The sequence below is a fragment of the Podarcis filfolensis genome (genome assembly GCF_964270895.1).
Source record: "Podarcis filfolensis genome assembly, chromosome: 5".
Classification (NCBI taxonomy): Eukaryota; Metazoa; Chordata; class Lepidosauria; order Squamata; family Lacertidae; genus Podarcis; species Podarcis filfolensis.
In genome coordinates this window covers 76,061,707-76,075,930 of record NC_139608.1, presented here as the reverse complement: position 1 = coordinate 76,075,930, position 14,224 = coordinate 76,061,707, and the positions used below count along the sequence as shown (strand labels likewise).

Here is a 14,224-nt window from a genome sequence, read left to right as displayed (position 1 = left end):
ATAACAGATGGCCGTCCAACCTCTGCTTTAAATCTCCCAGGAAGGAGAGTCCACCACCTTCTAAGGGAGTCTGTTCCACTGTCAAACAGCTCTTCCTGTCAGAAAGTTCTTAGTGATGTTTAGTTGAAATCTCCTTTCTTGTAACTTGAAGCCATTGGTCCATCTTCCATGTGACAACCCTTTAGATATTTGAAGGTGACTGTCATATCTCCTCTCCTTCTTCTCTTTTCTAAGCTAAACAGAATTCCTTAACCATTCCTCATAAGACTTGGTTTCTACACCCTTGATCATCTTGGTAACCCTCCTTTGCACACATTCCAGTTTGTCAATACAGTGGTACCTCGGGATGTGAACGGGATCCGTTCCGGAGCCCCGTTCGCATCGAGAAGCAAACGTAACTAGCGATGGCACATCTGTGCATGCTCATGTTGCTTTTCGCCACTTCTGAGCATGCGCGTGATGTCATTTTGAGTGTCTGCGCATGCGCGAGCGGTGAAACCCAGAACTAACGCGCTCCGTTACTTCCGGGTTGCCGCGGAGTGCAACTCGAACACGCTCAGCATGAAGCATATTCAACCCAAGGTATGACTGTATCCTTTTTAAATGCCCAGAATGAGACACAGTACTCCAGGTTTGGTCTGACCAAAGCAGAATAGAGTGGTACTATTACTTCCCTTGATTGGGATACTGTCAGAGCTGCCCAAGGTCCCAGCTCACAAAGGACCAACGCTGCTTCGTTGTTAAGTACAAAAGTCTTTATTGAAGTTCAGTTTCACTTCCAGAGCCGCAGCGCGCAGCTCTACGTCTCAACTGTCAGACCGCTGATGATCCGTCTGAATCTCCTCCCCCTGTACACCAGTTTAAGACCCTCGCCTTGCTCCACCTTTTCCACTGCTCTTTCCTCCTCTGGGTCCGCCTGCCCGCCGGGGTCTCGCCCTTTCTAGACTCTTCTGACGCTGATTCCCCTGAGCCTTCTCCCTCCCTCCGGCGGGCTTTAGGAGCTGGTTCCCCATCCGGGTCTCCCGCTGTCCCCCGCGCCTGCACATTTGAACTTGGCGCGCGCGCCCAGCCAGCAACTTTCCTCCTGACCGTTTCACTGCTGCTGTCACTGCTTCCCCCTTCGGGGGGGCTAGCTGCAACTGACCTCCCCTCCATTCCCCCTCTCTCCGATGGAGGCGTGGTCAGCCCTGACTCATCTCCTCTCCCCGCTGGAGGAGACGCTGGTCCTGACACATGTGACTCTTCCCCCCCACTACGCTCTGGTGGGGAAACTGGTCCTGATCCCCTGCTGCTGCTTTGGGGTTCCCCGCTGGCTCCTTGTTTCTGGTGCGTCCCCCCTGGGACCCCCCTTGCCCTGACCATCGGCGCCCCCTTCTGGGAATCTTCTGATTCGCTGGAGAAGCTCATGGAATCTCTCGGGTCACTGTCATACTCCCCTACGCTGCCTTCGGATTCCTCCCCCTCGCTCTCCATTTCCTCTCTCCCCTGTGCTCCTGCTCCCGAACCCCTGACAGATACTATACTTCTGTCTATGCAGCTTAGAATGGCACGAGCTTTTTTTTTGCCGCTGCACCACACTGTTGACTCATGTTAAGCTTGTGGTCTACTAAGAACCCCAGATTCTCCCATCTTATATTTGTGCAGCTGGTTCTTTCTGTCTAAGTGTAGAAAATGACATTTGTTCCTACTGAAATTCATTTTGTTAGTTTGGGCCTGGTTTTCCAATCCGTTAGGGTCATCTTGAATCTTGTGGCATTGAGTCTTCTGCAGCATTAGCTACCCCTCCCAGTTTGATGTCATCTGCGAATCTGATGAACATCCTTTCAATTCCTTCATCCAAGCCGTTAAAAAAGGTGTTGAACAACAACGAGCCCAGGACAGAACCCTGTGGCACCCCACTTGTCCCTTTTCCCCAGGATGGTGGTGATCCATTAATTAGTAAACTTTGGGTTTGGTCAGTCAACCAGCTACAAATCCACCTAACAGTTACCTTGTCCAGCTCACATTTGACCCACTTGCTATTGGGCAGCATGTGACTGAAGAGCCCCAGTAGCAATAAATATCAAGTTGTAGCAAGCTCAATCCCATTACTAGAATGAGACCATGCCACAGTTGCTTTTTCCTGGCTTACTCTCGAGATCTTGACATTACACATCCATTGCTTAATATTCTATACAGCCTCTGGCCTAGTTCCCATTGAGGTGGTTTACCTTAATCTGAGCTGAAACCCTTAAGAATATAGATGACAACTGAGTCCAGCCATACAAACATGTTTCCTGCACGTAGAAAGCTATCATGACAGGAAAAGGGCTGCGTTTGGACATTACTCCTTGAAATCAAGTTTTCCAAGCAGAGGGAAATTTTTTTCCCATATTGAGGATCACACAACTACACAAGCCGGGGGGGCTACACAACTACACAACCCTCAACCAGCATTCTGCATTACCGCCCAGATATAGGTTAATACTTCATTGAAAAAGTAGGCCTCTGTCATTCGCTTTAAAAGCACAATTAAGAAAGGAAGCCCGTATAATAAATGTATGTGTACACACACACACACACACACACACACACACACACAGCACTAGGGAAACACAAATCAAGATGCCTTGATTTGGAACATTCCGTAGGCATCAACAAAGAACCGATTTTCTGTCAAGGGCACCTCGTTTCAATACCGTTAAGTTTGTCTTGGAATGGAAACATTGATTCCTCAGGCTCTTTTCCTAACTGTTTTCCTTCAAACAAATGCACACTGTTTATACAGTTCACCGTTTCAAGAGCTTCCTGAGAACTCACCATGCAAAACAGTTTAAGGAACAAAATGCAGTAAGAGAAAAGTGCCCAGCTGAGATTCAGAATTACTGAACTAGATGGATCAACAATTTATTAGGATTGTTTCCTAGATACATTTCAATGTCGTCTGGTGCTGCTAGCATGGAAACCTATCCCAGGGAATACTGCGCAGCAAAAAGTAACTGTGTTGAATACCTGCAGAAAGCAAAGATGACCAGGAGGTTACCAAGAGTTCCTGTGATCCCCACTGCGAGAATGACAGCCCCGATGGTATAGTGAGTGTGGGCTGGGACGTTCACTGTTGGGAAAGGGTGTGGGGGGTTCAGCATCGTCAGCTCCTAGAGGGGAAACAGAATGGCAGAAATTCACAAAGGCCCCATTGTCTTTCACCCACCAGAAGGGCAGGTATGTCTCCTGGAGAGAAAGAAGAAAGTCAAAATCTGGGTGGAACTAATATTTCAGAGAAATTAATTATTTTCCAACCAGAATGCAAACACTGTAACTATGGATGACGGAGCTGCTTTGGTTTGCATTCACTAAGCTTTAAAGCATGGGAGTTTATGCAGAAGTAAAGCCAAAAGGACCTCCTTGCCACCGAAAGAGAAAAGAATACACATGGATCTGTTTTATGTATTAGTTACACCATAAACTTATATCAGCTTTATACATCTTCCCCGCGCCTGAGAATTCTGGAAATTGTAATTTCGTGAGAACTCACTGTTAGGGATCTCTAGACCACCCTTCTTGTTGCAAAACAATTCCCAGGATTCTCTAGGGAGAAGGAAGGACACACATTTTAGCACCTGGTGTAAATAAGGCTCCAAGGAAGGTAGTAATCAACATCCATTGAGCTCCATGCCTGTGCTTACTCAGTGATGATAATGATGATATAAAAATAATAATATCCAGGTACAGTGGTACCTCAGGTTACATATGCTTCAGGTTACATACTCCGCTAACCCAGAAATAGTGCTTCAGGTTAAGAACTTTGCTTCAAGTTGAGAACAGAAATCGTGCTCCAGTGGCATGGCAGAAGCAGGAGGCCCCATTAGCTAAAGTGGTGCTTCAGGTTAAGAACAGTTTCAGATTAAGTACGGACCTCTGGAACGAATTAAGTACTTAACCCGAGGTACCACTGTAATTCAAATACTGTGCCAAGAAAAGCTGTCACCTGTCTGTATTCAAATTAAATGGATTTGAATGATTTCACTACTCCCAGTGAAGGGGACAGAAAATAAGCTGTGCATGGGATGGGATCCCTGATCCACACACTGGAAATCTTAATACTCAGCTATACTCAGCCTATTCCCCCACAACTAGCCCCCTGCTTTTTGTAACTTGCAGCTTGATGCCCTGGGCTCCTTTGAGAGGAAGAGCAGGACATCCATTCAATGAATGAATGAATGAATGAAGAGTCCTGGAGAACTCAAAGGCTTGCTTGCTATTATGTGACATTTTGGCTGGTCCTAATCAAGGCTTTGCCCAACTGTGGATTTTGGGAATAGTGGTACCTCGGTTCTGGAACGTAATCCATTCCAAAAGACCATTCAAGTTCTGAAACGTTTAAAAACCGAAAACACAATAGCTGACAGCTAGGCCTCAGGATCTTGCACTCAGCGGAAGCTGCGTTTCAGGTTCGACTTCCGAGGTGTATTCGAAAACTGAAGCATTTACTGCTGGGTTTACGGCATTCGAAAACCGAAATGTTCATCAACAGAGATGTTCAAAAACCGAGGTACCACTGTATTATTTTAGTTCTATGCAGCCTCCCCTCCACCTCCTGCTTTTTATAACTTCTAGCTTGATGAAGAGCACAATAAAACTTGACAGCTTACTCACTTCTCTATCTTGAGACACTTTGGTCAGTCAAAACAAAGGCATTGCCTTACTGTGGATTTTGGAGTTGGTGTTGTTTTCCCCTTATGGGCCAATGTTGCTTGTGTGTGTGTGTGTGTGTGTGTGTGTTAGAGAGAGAGAGAGAGAACACTGCAAAAACCACCACAATTCATTTATGTTTAATGCCACAGTCTTCAGAAGAACACCATCAATTGCAGAAATGCATCAAGCCCAAAGTGTTCCATCAAGCCATTGAAGAATGAGATGCAGAAAGAATCTTGCATCTAAGGCTTCAGGCCACTTGGTGCCAGTATACTTTCATTGTATTGCTAGGACATGAAGGCAGCATTCAAGCAACAGCACCTTCAGTATAAGAACCCAAACGCCGCTTCATGCTGCTACTGAAAACAACTGGAGATAGATGTTTTCCTCTTTAGGAACATCAACACAATTCAAATCGCTCCTGACAACAATGAAGGAAAATGCAAAGAATGTTCTTTTTTAAATAGGCCTTTTTCATGCAGGTCCCTCTGAGGACCCTTTTGAATGAACAGGGGTCCTTCCCCACCTGCAGAAGGACAGAAAGAAGTTTGCTGAAGTTGCTGGAAGGCAGGCACAATGGCAGTCTATCAGGATCCCTATCCTGGGAGTCCAAGAAGCTGCGGCTTAGAATGTAAGCCTTAGATGACGAAGAGGAAGAAAGAATGTGCTGGGGTTGGGGGTCTAGGATAAGGCAGGTATTTATAAAATTTATGCATGGAGTAACGGAGGAGTCCCCTCCTCTACATTTCTCATGGCATGAGAATCTCTCTATGCAACTGGCTGGCAACAGCATCAGGGCAGTCCAAAGGAAGGACTTCTTTGCATAATGCACTTTTGACTTGTTGGATTCCCTCCTCAAGATGGGGTGATAACAGTCAGCTTTATTATTATTATTTTATTTTTTAATTTTTATTTTGCTTTAAACAAATACAGATAAATATAAACAACCGAAATCACAAAAAAATCCTTGATGATAATAATGGAAAAGGCTAAAAAAACTACAAGCAATCTCAAAGTACATAGCATAGAACATAAGCCATTATGGGAAAGAAAAAAGAAAAAAGAAAGAGGAAAGAAGGAGAAGGAAGGGGGGGGAAAGGAGGGGGGAATGAGCCAAAACACAAGAAGGCTCGTCTATTGTGCGCTTCCGTAGAGGTCACAACAGATCATTATTCTTCTCAATTCTCTCTATCTGCATTCCATAGAATCCCTCATCTTGGTATCAGGGAACATTTCCCTATGCCCTTTTGACTTGTTGGATTCACTCCTCAAGATGGGGTGATAACAGTCAGTTGCTTAGATGGATAGATTACACAAATTCGCAGATGTCAGGCCGACGAATAACTAAATGGAACTTCCATAGTCAGAGGCAGTTTACCTCGGAATGTCAGAAGGTGGGAAGAGAAACAGCATCAGTGGGCTGCTAGTTTTGTACTTTGCTTGTGAGCATCCCAAAGACATAGAGTTGACTGTGACTGGAAGCAAAACACCCAACTACTCCACCCCATTGTTATCTACTGCTCTTGAGGGTAGGACTTGAGGCAATGGTTTCCAAGTTACATTCTGACTAAACATCTGGAAAAACCTTGCGACAGTAAGAGCTGTTTGGTGGTGGACTCTCCTTCCTTGGAGGTTTTTAAGCAGAGGTTGGATGGCCATCTGTCCTGGATGCTTTAGCTGAGATTCCTCCATTGCAGGGGGTTGGACTAGATGACCCGTGGGTCCCTTCCAACTCTAAGGTTCTATTATTCTCTGATCTGGGAGCTTATTCACCAAAATTGGGGGCAAAAACTCTTCAAATACACCTTTAAATAATTTTAAAGTACAACAACACAGAGTTTTAACAATCTAGTAAAGCTGATCAGTGTACCTCGGCACACTGGGAATGTATTTCCAAAACCTGAAGTCATTTTCATAAGTGATAGTTTAAATCAGGTTCCCCCCCATCTCCCCCATTTGAAATTCCATTGTAAAACCTACATAGGCTTGGAATATACTTTGGGCTGCTCTACATTAGCATCCAGAATTGACGCAGTAAATACTAAAAGGCAGAACTGCATATGACAACACTCTCAGATGTTAAAGCTCTTTGCTGAACAAGTGAACTGCGCGTTTTAAAGCAGCTTAAATCACATGAGCAAGAAAATCTTTGTTTATCTCTTCTGGGCATATATTCCCCCATTTCATTTTTTTAATGCACAGAAAATGAAATGTCAAATCCATCCAGTGGCCAGAAGGGAAATGGTTGCAAAATATCCTGACCCTACTGTGTTTGCATCACTGAACATTCTCCAGTTTCCCAATATCGACATATAATCCCCTGAAAATATTATGGAGCAAGCCAAGTTACTTTTCACGGGCAACCATCCTGTTGTTAGAGATTTGCTGACTTCTAAAAATAATATACCAATTGCAGAAAACTAATTAAACCCAAAAACATGCAAAGAGGAGGCAGGGCCCAGGATTGTCTCCATTTTTCTATGAAAGCAAATAAAGATCCTGTCTTGTCCAGCAGTCCTATAGAAAGGAAAGAAGCAGGCTTGCTCTAATGTTTATACACATGCAAAACAAATCCATGAGGAAAGAGCAAGACTGACTCCAAGTCTGAAGGGGCTGTTGGCAAAATGCTACTCCGATCTCTGGCCTGCATGGCTACAGGTAAGGAATGAAGGCAGTCACCATTCAGAAACATATGTTCAGCACTACTTTGACCACATCTGCTCTATGGCAGCCTTCTTCAACCTTGGGAACCTTGGGCTCCATTAGGGTATGTTGACTTTTTCAACTTTCAGATTCCAAAAACGAGGGATGCTAAAAAGTGCTGCAATGGTGGTAACAGTATTTATGTGTGTAGATGTGTGTGTGTTTTTGTTCAGGATAGTGAACGAGAGTTTTCATTTTCTCCTTTTCTCTTTAACAAAAACTAAGCTGCTGCTCCAAAGGGATGCGGGTGGTGCTGTGGTCTAAACCACAGAGCCTAGGGCTTGACGATCAGAAGGTCGGCGGTTTGAATCCCTGCTACGGGGTGAGCTCCCGTTGCTCAGTCCTAGCTCCTGCCAACCTAGCAGTTCGAAAGCACATCAAAGTGCAAGTAGATAAATAGGTACCACTCTGGCGGGGAGGTAGACGGTGTTTCCGTGCGCTGCTCTGGTTCTCCAGAAGTGGCTTAGTCATGCTGGCCACATGACCCGGAAGCTGTACGCCGGCTCCCTCGGCCAGTAAAGCGAGATGAGCGCCGCAACCCCAGAGTCATCTGCGACTGGACCTAACGGTTAGGGGTTCCTTTACCTTTACCTTTTAAGCTGCTGCTCCAAGCCTACCCTTATTTGTAGCAAAAAGGAGAAGGGTTGAAAGAAAGAAAGCCCTTGGCCACTTTGGTGAATAACTAGTAGTCCCCCCGCCAAAAAAACCAGTGGTTCAGTGAGAAGGGTTTCCATACACCCCTTCCACCACGTACTGAAAGGAGCTGATCAGAGCACTAGCTAAGACTGCCCCAGGTGTCTGAGGCCTCTTAACCAAGTCCAAGGCTGCAATCCAGCACACACATACCTGGGAATAAGTCTCATCGAACCCAGTGGGGATTACTTGCCAAGGTGCCATGTGTAAGGGTTGCACTGTAAGGGTGTTTAAAGGTTGATTCATTCACACACTTCCATCACTTGGTGAGTTATTACTTAAGTACTCTTAGCCAAGAGGGTGAATAAAAGGACCCCTGACCATTAGGTCCAGTCATGACCGACTCTGGGGTTGCAGGCTCATCTCGCTTTATTGTCCACGGGAGCCGGCGTACAGCTTCTGGGTCATGTGGCCAGCATGACTAAGCCACTTCTGGTGAACCAGAGCAGTGCACGGAAACGCCGTTTACCTTCCCGCCTGAGCGGTACCTATTTATCTACTTGCAGTTTGACGTGCTTTTGAACTGCTAGCTTGGCAGGAACAGGGACCGAGCAACGGGAGCTCACCCCATTGCGGGGATTCGAACCGCGACCTTCTGATCGGCAAATCCTAGGCTCTGTGGTTTAACCCACAGCGCCACCCACGTCCCTAGAGGGTGAATAGTCTCCCTTTAAAAGAGAATTGGGTTTTGAGTTGCCTGTGGGTGTAATATGGCCTTTCGGTCTGTGGGGTTTAACCTGCAGTGGGTGATTCACACATGCAAGTTATTTACTCATTGCTACCATCTGAACTTTTGGCTGGAGTCAGTTCACCCTTTCAAATGTCAGGTGTGGAGAAATACATCTCTATCTGTCTATCATCTATCTATCTATCATCTCTATCATCTCTATCTATTTCTATCTATATCTATCTATCTATATCTTTATCTATCTATCTATCTATCTATCTATCTATCTATCTATCTATCTATCATCTATATCTATCTATCATCTATCTATCTATCATCTATATATCATCTATCTATCTATCTATCTATCTATCTATCTATCATCTACCTACCTACCTACCTACCTACCTACACACACACATACGTTGAAAAAAATTATGAGTTGGAGAGCTGTGGGAGGCTTCCACAAAGGGTGTCCCATAGCAAGTCCTGTAGCATCTGTGTCTTCTCCCCAATTTGAGTCTATACATCACATTAAGCAACACATATGGCCACCTTTAAATGCCACACTTTTGCATACTAAAAAGCACTGGTAGAAATGTAGAGCTAAAATAAAAGGCATACAAGTGACGTAGAAAATATACCTACAGCCGCACATTGTAATCTCAAAGGTCTGCCCTTTCCCCCATTTGCAAATGACATCCCCATTGGACTGTCAAATTTGGGCCACTTTCCACTAATCCTGTCTCTCTTTCTCCCCCCCCCCCACCAGCTGTTGCCATCTGCTATCCATTTTCATGATGAGATCCAAAAAAACCCCAGAAATATATGTGTTCATATAGCACCTAACACATTCATTCTCTAATGAACTCTAGCCTAAGTATGTGTAACTGCATGGTCACGTAGTTCCAATTGCAGGGAATCACAAGCAGGGAAAGTGCTTTTGTGCTCATGTCTTGCCTTAAAGAATCACAGAATCATAGAGGGGACCACAAGGATCATCTAGTCCAAACCCCTGCAAGGCAAGAATCTTTTGCCCAATGTGGGGCTCAAACCCATGACCTTGATATTAAGAGTCCCATGCTCTTCCAACTGAGCTATCGATCCTTGCATGTGGGTTCCCCAATGGCATTTGGTTGGCCATCATGACAGCAAATTGCTGGACTCGACAGTCTCCATGCATGTTCTCATTCTACTTGCTTTTACCTTTTCTTCTCCTCCCCTGTCTGCCACTGTCTCTTGCTCTCTCAGAAAAGACACTGTAAGCTCCTTGGACCTGCTTTTGCAGGTTGACTGGTTGCTCACATTACTCTGTAAAACACCGTGCACATCAATGCTGCTGTGTCAATACATGTCAAAATAAATCCTCATAGTCAAATCCCACTATTTTCCCAAGCTCTTGCCTGCATGCAGTTTGGCACTGTTATTTATCTCTTTTGCATAAAGAGATTTTGTTTCATCTTTTGAATGAATAAATATTACCAGTGGGACCTGCAATAAAATATTGCTTTGTAGAGCATTCTGGTTCAGCAGTGCAGGATTTGGGTGGTGCGGGTTTTTCCCTGTACAGAGCACCGAGCCGAAAGGTTGCAAAATATTATTATTATTAATAGTAATAATAATAATGAAACCTATATTTATATGGGTACCTACTGAGAAGAACCATAAAAAAGCAACTGCATGAAAACGAATTATTGTGAAAATAAGAAGTATTGCCATATTACCAAAGTCCGCCTGTGGTTCCAGTTACCCATCTCCTTCTCCTAAATGCTACACTCCATTCCTGCTCCCACCCAGTTAAGGCAGTGAATGTCCTGAATGTCTGGAGGTGGTTGGAGGATGGATGGTGGGTAATGGATTGAGGTTGAATCCTGACAAGACAGAAGTACTGTTCTTGGGGGACAGGGGGTGGGCTGGTGTGGAGGACTCCCTGGTCCTGAATGGGGTAACTGTGCCCCTGAAGAACCTGGTGCGCAGCCTGGGAGTCATTTTGGACTCACAGCTGTCCATGGAGGTACAGGTTAATTCAGTGTCCAGGGCAGCTGTCTATCAGCTCCATCTGGTATGCAGGCTGAGACCCTACCTGCCCACAGACTGTCTTGCCAGAGTGGTGCATGCTCTAGTTATCTCCCGCTTGGACTACTGCAATGCATTCCACGTGGGGCTACCTTAGAAGGTGACTCGGAAACTGCAATGAATCCAGAATGCAGCAGCTAGACTGGTGATTGGGAGTGGCCGCCGAGACCATATAACACAGGTCCTGAAAGATCTTCATTGGCTCCTAGTATTTTTCCGAGCACAATTCAAAGTGTTGGTGCTGACCTTTAAAGCCCTAAACGGCCTCGGTCCAGTATACCTGAAGGAGCGTCACCATCCCCATTGTTCTACCTGGACACTGAGGTCCAGCGCCAAAGGCCTTCTGGCGGTTCCCTCGCTGCGAGAAGTGAGGTTACAGGGAACCAGGCAGAGGGCCTTCTCGGTAGTGGCACCTGCCCTGTGGAACGCCCTCCCAGCAGATGTCAATGCAATAAGCAACTATTGTACTTTTAAAAGACAACTGAAGGTGGCCCTGTTTTTAATATTCGGTTGGAGGCCACCCAGAGTGGCTGGTGGAAACCCAGCCAGATGGGTGGGGTATAAATAATAAATTTAATATTATTATTATTATTCTTTCCCACACCCAATTTCCAACCCACCATCAGAATTCTATTGCTACCGAGCATGCTCCATCCTCACTGGGCAGTTCTGGGGCTCCCCTCCCACATTGGGATTTCCCCCCCTAAAGGTTGTTTCGACTTCTGCAAGCCTCTGGTACTTTTGCAAACAGACTCTTGTGTGTGAGTGGTGCCGGTTGACTTACATAAGGACCAGCACTAGCAGAACTGAATCAGCTATTAGTATATATCATAAGATTGCTGTGCATTTTTGATCTTGGGTTGTATCCAGTGCCGGAGTAGACCCATAGAAATGAATGGACATGACTAACGTAGTTTCATTAATTTCAATATGTCAACTCTGAGGGGGACTTAGTTGGATGCAATCCCTCATATATATCCGCCATTTACAATTAACACGCACATGATTTAAACAGAAAACTAATTACTGCATGTGTTGTATATTGCTGTAATTGTTTTAACCTACCCTGGAACCTAAGGGTGTAAGACAGGATAATAGTAATAGTAATAATACTGAATTCACCTAAGACAGTGAAAGATTTTTGTACATTTTGATGCTCATGCAAATGATCATCTTACACAACAACATAATGTCAGAGGAGAGAATTCACAGAAGATGCATGAAGAGCTCGCTGGGCTCAGAAGCCCATCTGAATTTTTCAGTGTGTTTTCTCCTCTGAAGTTATGTGAGCAGACCACTTGCATGAGCAAGACAGCTGCCAGAAGTAATAGACGACTTGGCCCTCAGAACACCAATTTCACTAATAGCCGTGCCAAAACCCATTCACAAAAGTTAGAACTGAAAGATTGCAAGAGGCAGTTTGAAAGATGGAAGTAAATTATGTGCGGCAAACTGTGATGCATGCCCATCACTTCCAAAGTGTAGCATAACACCAGTGTAGTTAGGCAAAGCGAACCATACAGTTTTAATTCACGGCATGCAATAATCTCTCCACCAAGCCTCTTCACAGCATCCCACAAAGGAGCCCACTCCCTGCTTAATTTGAAAGTAATTCTTCGTCTTGTTTGTTTCAACTTTAAGGACTATTTAAACAGTGGACAAATGTTAGTAATCCCCTGTCCAAAGTGAGAGGGTGAGAGATGGGGCATTTTACTTTTCAGAACTCCTGTGATAAATATGTTAAATATGTTCCTTAAAAACCAGCAAAATGATCACAAGGTTACAGGGAAAAATAGAAATGGCAGAAATGATTTTTTTTTAAAAAAGTCCTTTCCTACTTTATAAGGATTACAGAGAGTGTATTTGTAGCAAGAGCTTTGATAGAAAAGATCCACATTTGAAGCAGAGCCACCACTTCCACTTCCTATAGAAGCTCATGCTATAATAAAGCCGTGTTTCCAAGGTGCCACAAGACAACTGCTTTTGCTGCAAGAGACCAAGCTAGCCGCCCTTTCGGAATTTCATGAAAGCATTTCCTTCCTATTGAAAGTTTCTTAAAAGGCCTTAGAGGAGGACTCACTCAACAAGTGAATAAAAGCACCACGACCATCACCCGGCTGCCGACAAATAGCAGCTCTGACTCAAGAGTCGCATTAATTGACACCCATGGGCTGCCACTCATTTCTCCAACGGAGTCAACCAATTGTTTCAGAACAGGGAAAATAGTTTTGAACCTTGCAACTCAGTAGTCTATTTCTGTTCGTGTGACCCTGACCACATTCTGAACAATGTTTCTCTTCTTCTACTGTAAAATGCCGTAAAATGGCAACCTGCGTTCTTCTTCCGGTGGAGAAATCACCAGTTTTAGCACAGACAGGTCACCCACCTTCTGACTAAAGAGGTCTATTTGCAGTTCCACTGGCGATCTTTAAACAAATTCCATTCCTGCTCCCCTCAAGTTTTCCTTGAAGATGCTCATTTGTGAACTGCTAACTTTACACAGGTAAAGGTCACACAGTCTCTCACACACTCTTGCCTCACCCAATAGTTCCTGCACAGTTCCATTAAAACTGGGCACTATTACCACCATCTAAACTTTTGCTATATAGGCTTAAATCACCGACAAGCAATTTCTCGGTCACACTTACTGTCGGGGTTAATGGAGCCAGGTCCACCAGCTTGAAGGCATTTGCTTCCGAGTCATTCAGGAAATCGACGACTCTACTGCGGTAGGAGTCCGTAGGCGGGTATGAGGTGTCTCTTTGCATGGACTGCGTATTCATATGGGTAAGGTCGAAACCATTTACCCAGGAAATGCCACCAAAATGAACCAAAATCCCTCTGCGTAGGACCCTTTAATTGATCGGCACAGTTTCACCCATTTTCAACTTCTCAAAAAGACTTGTCTGATTTCTCTCTCCCAGTCTCTTCTGAAGCTGTACACAATCCAATGGTGATTTTTTTCTCTCTATAAAGCCTCAGAGTCCCTCTTTCGGTCTCTAAGCTCAGCAAGAGGCAGCAGCGATGGAAGCAGCTTTCTATTTAAATATGAGAGCCTGCAGATTGTGCACATGCCCAGTAAGATCCTGATTTGTCCCATGCAAATTCAAGGCAGCAGCGTAACTATTTCATCAGACCAATGGGCATTTCAGTATAATGTCTCTTCCTATTGTCCCTTGGGCAAATTTGAGACATGGTAAAAAAACCCCTCATCAGCTTAATATGATGGGAGAAATAAAAGGTGAAGACAGGTTGGTCTCATTCCAAGCTGGCCTCACTTTTTGTCATTTTAAAACGTGTGTGTGTGTGTGTGAGAGAGAGAGAGAGTGATATTCATGCATCTACTCCTTTTGCAGCCCTGGCACATTAGTTAGTCTATACCTGATAATAAGATGTACTCTGAATACAAAA

General features: G+C 44.6%; 1 protein-coding gene across 3 annotated transcripts in view; it reads right to left on the bottom strand.

Moving 5' to 3' along the window:
- The window catches only part of OPN4 (opsin 4), a 42,955-nt gene extending 29,102 nt beyond the window's left edge, over positions 1-13,853 (bottom strand). The window contains exons 1-2 of one of the 3 annotated variants that reach the window (XM_083614763.1): positions 13,462-13,853; positions 2,992-3,134 (exon numbers count right to left, since the gene is read on the bottom strand). In XM_083614763.1, the coding sequence (XP_083470889.1) occupies positions 2,992-3,134; positions 13,462-13,596 (278 nt within the window). In that variant the 5' untranslated portion in view covers positions 13,597-13,853. The remainder of the gene's footprint in view (positions 1-2,991; positions 3,135-13,461) is intronic. The other 2 variants (XM_083614765.1, XM_083614764.1) reach the window with 2 other exon arrangements.
- Between the last annotated feature and the right edge of the window lie 371 nt (positions 13,854-14,224).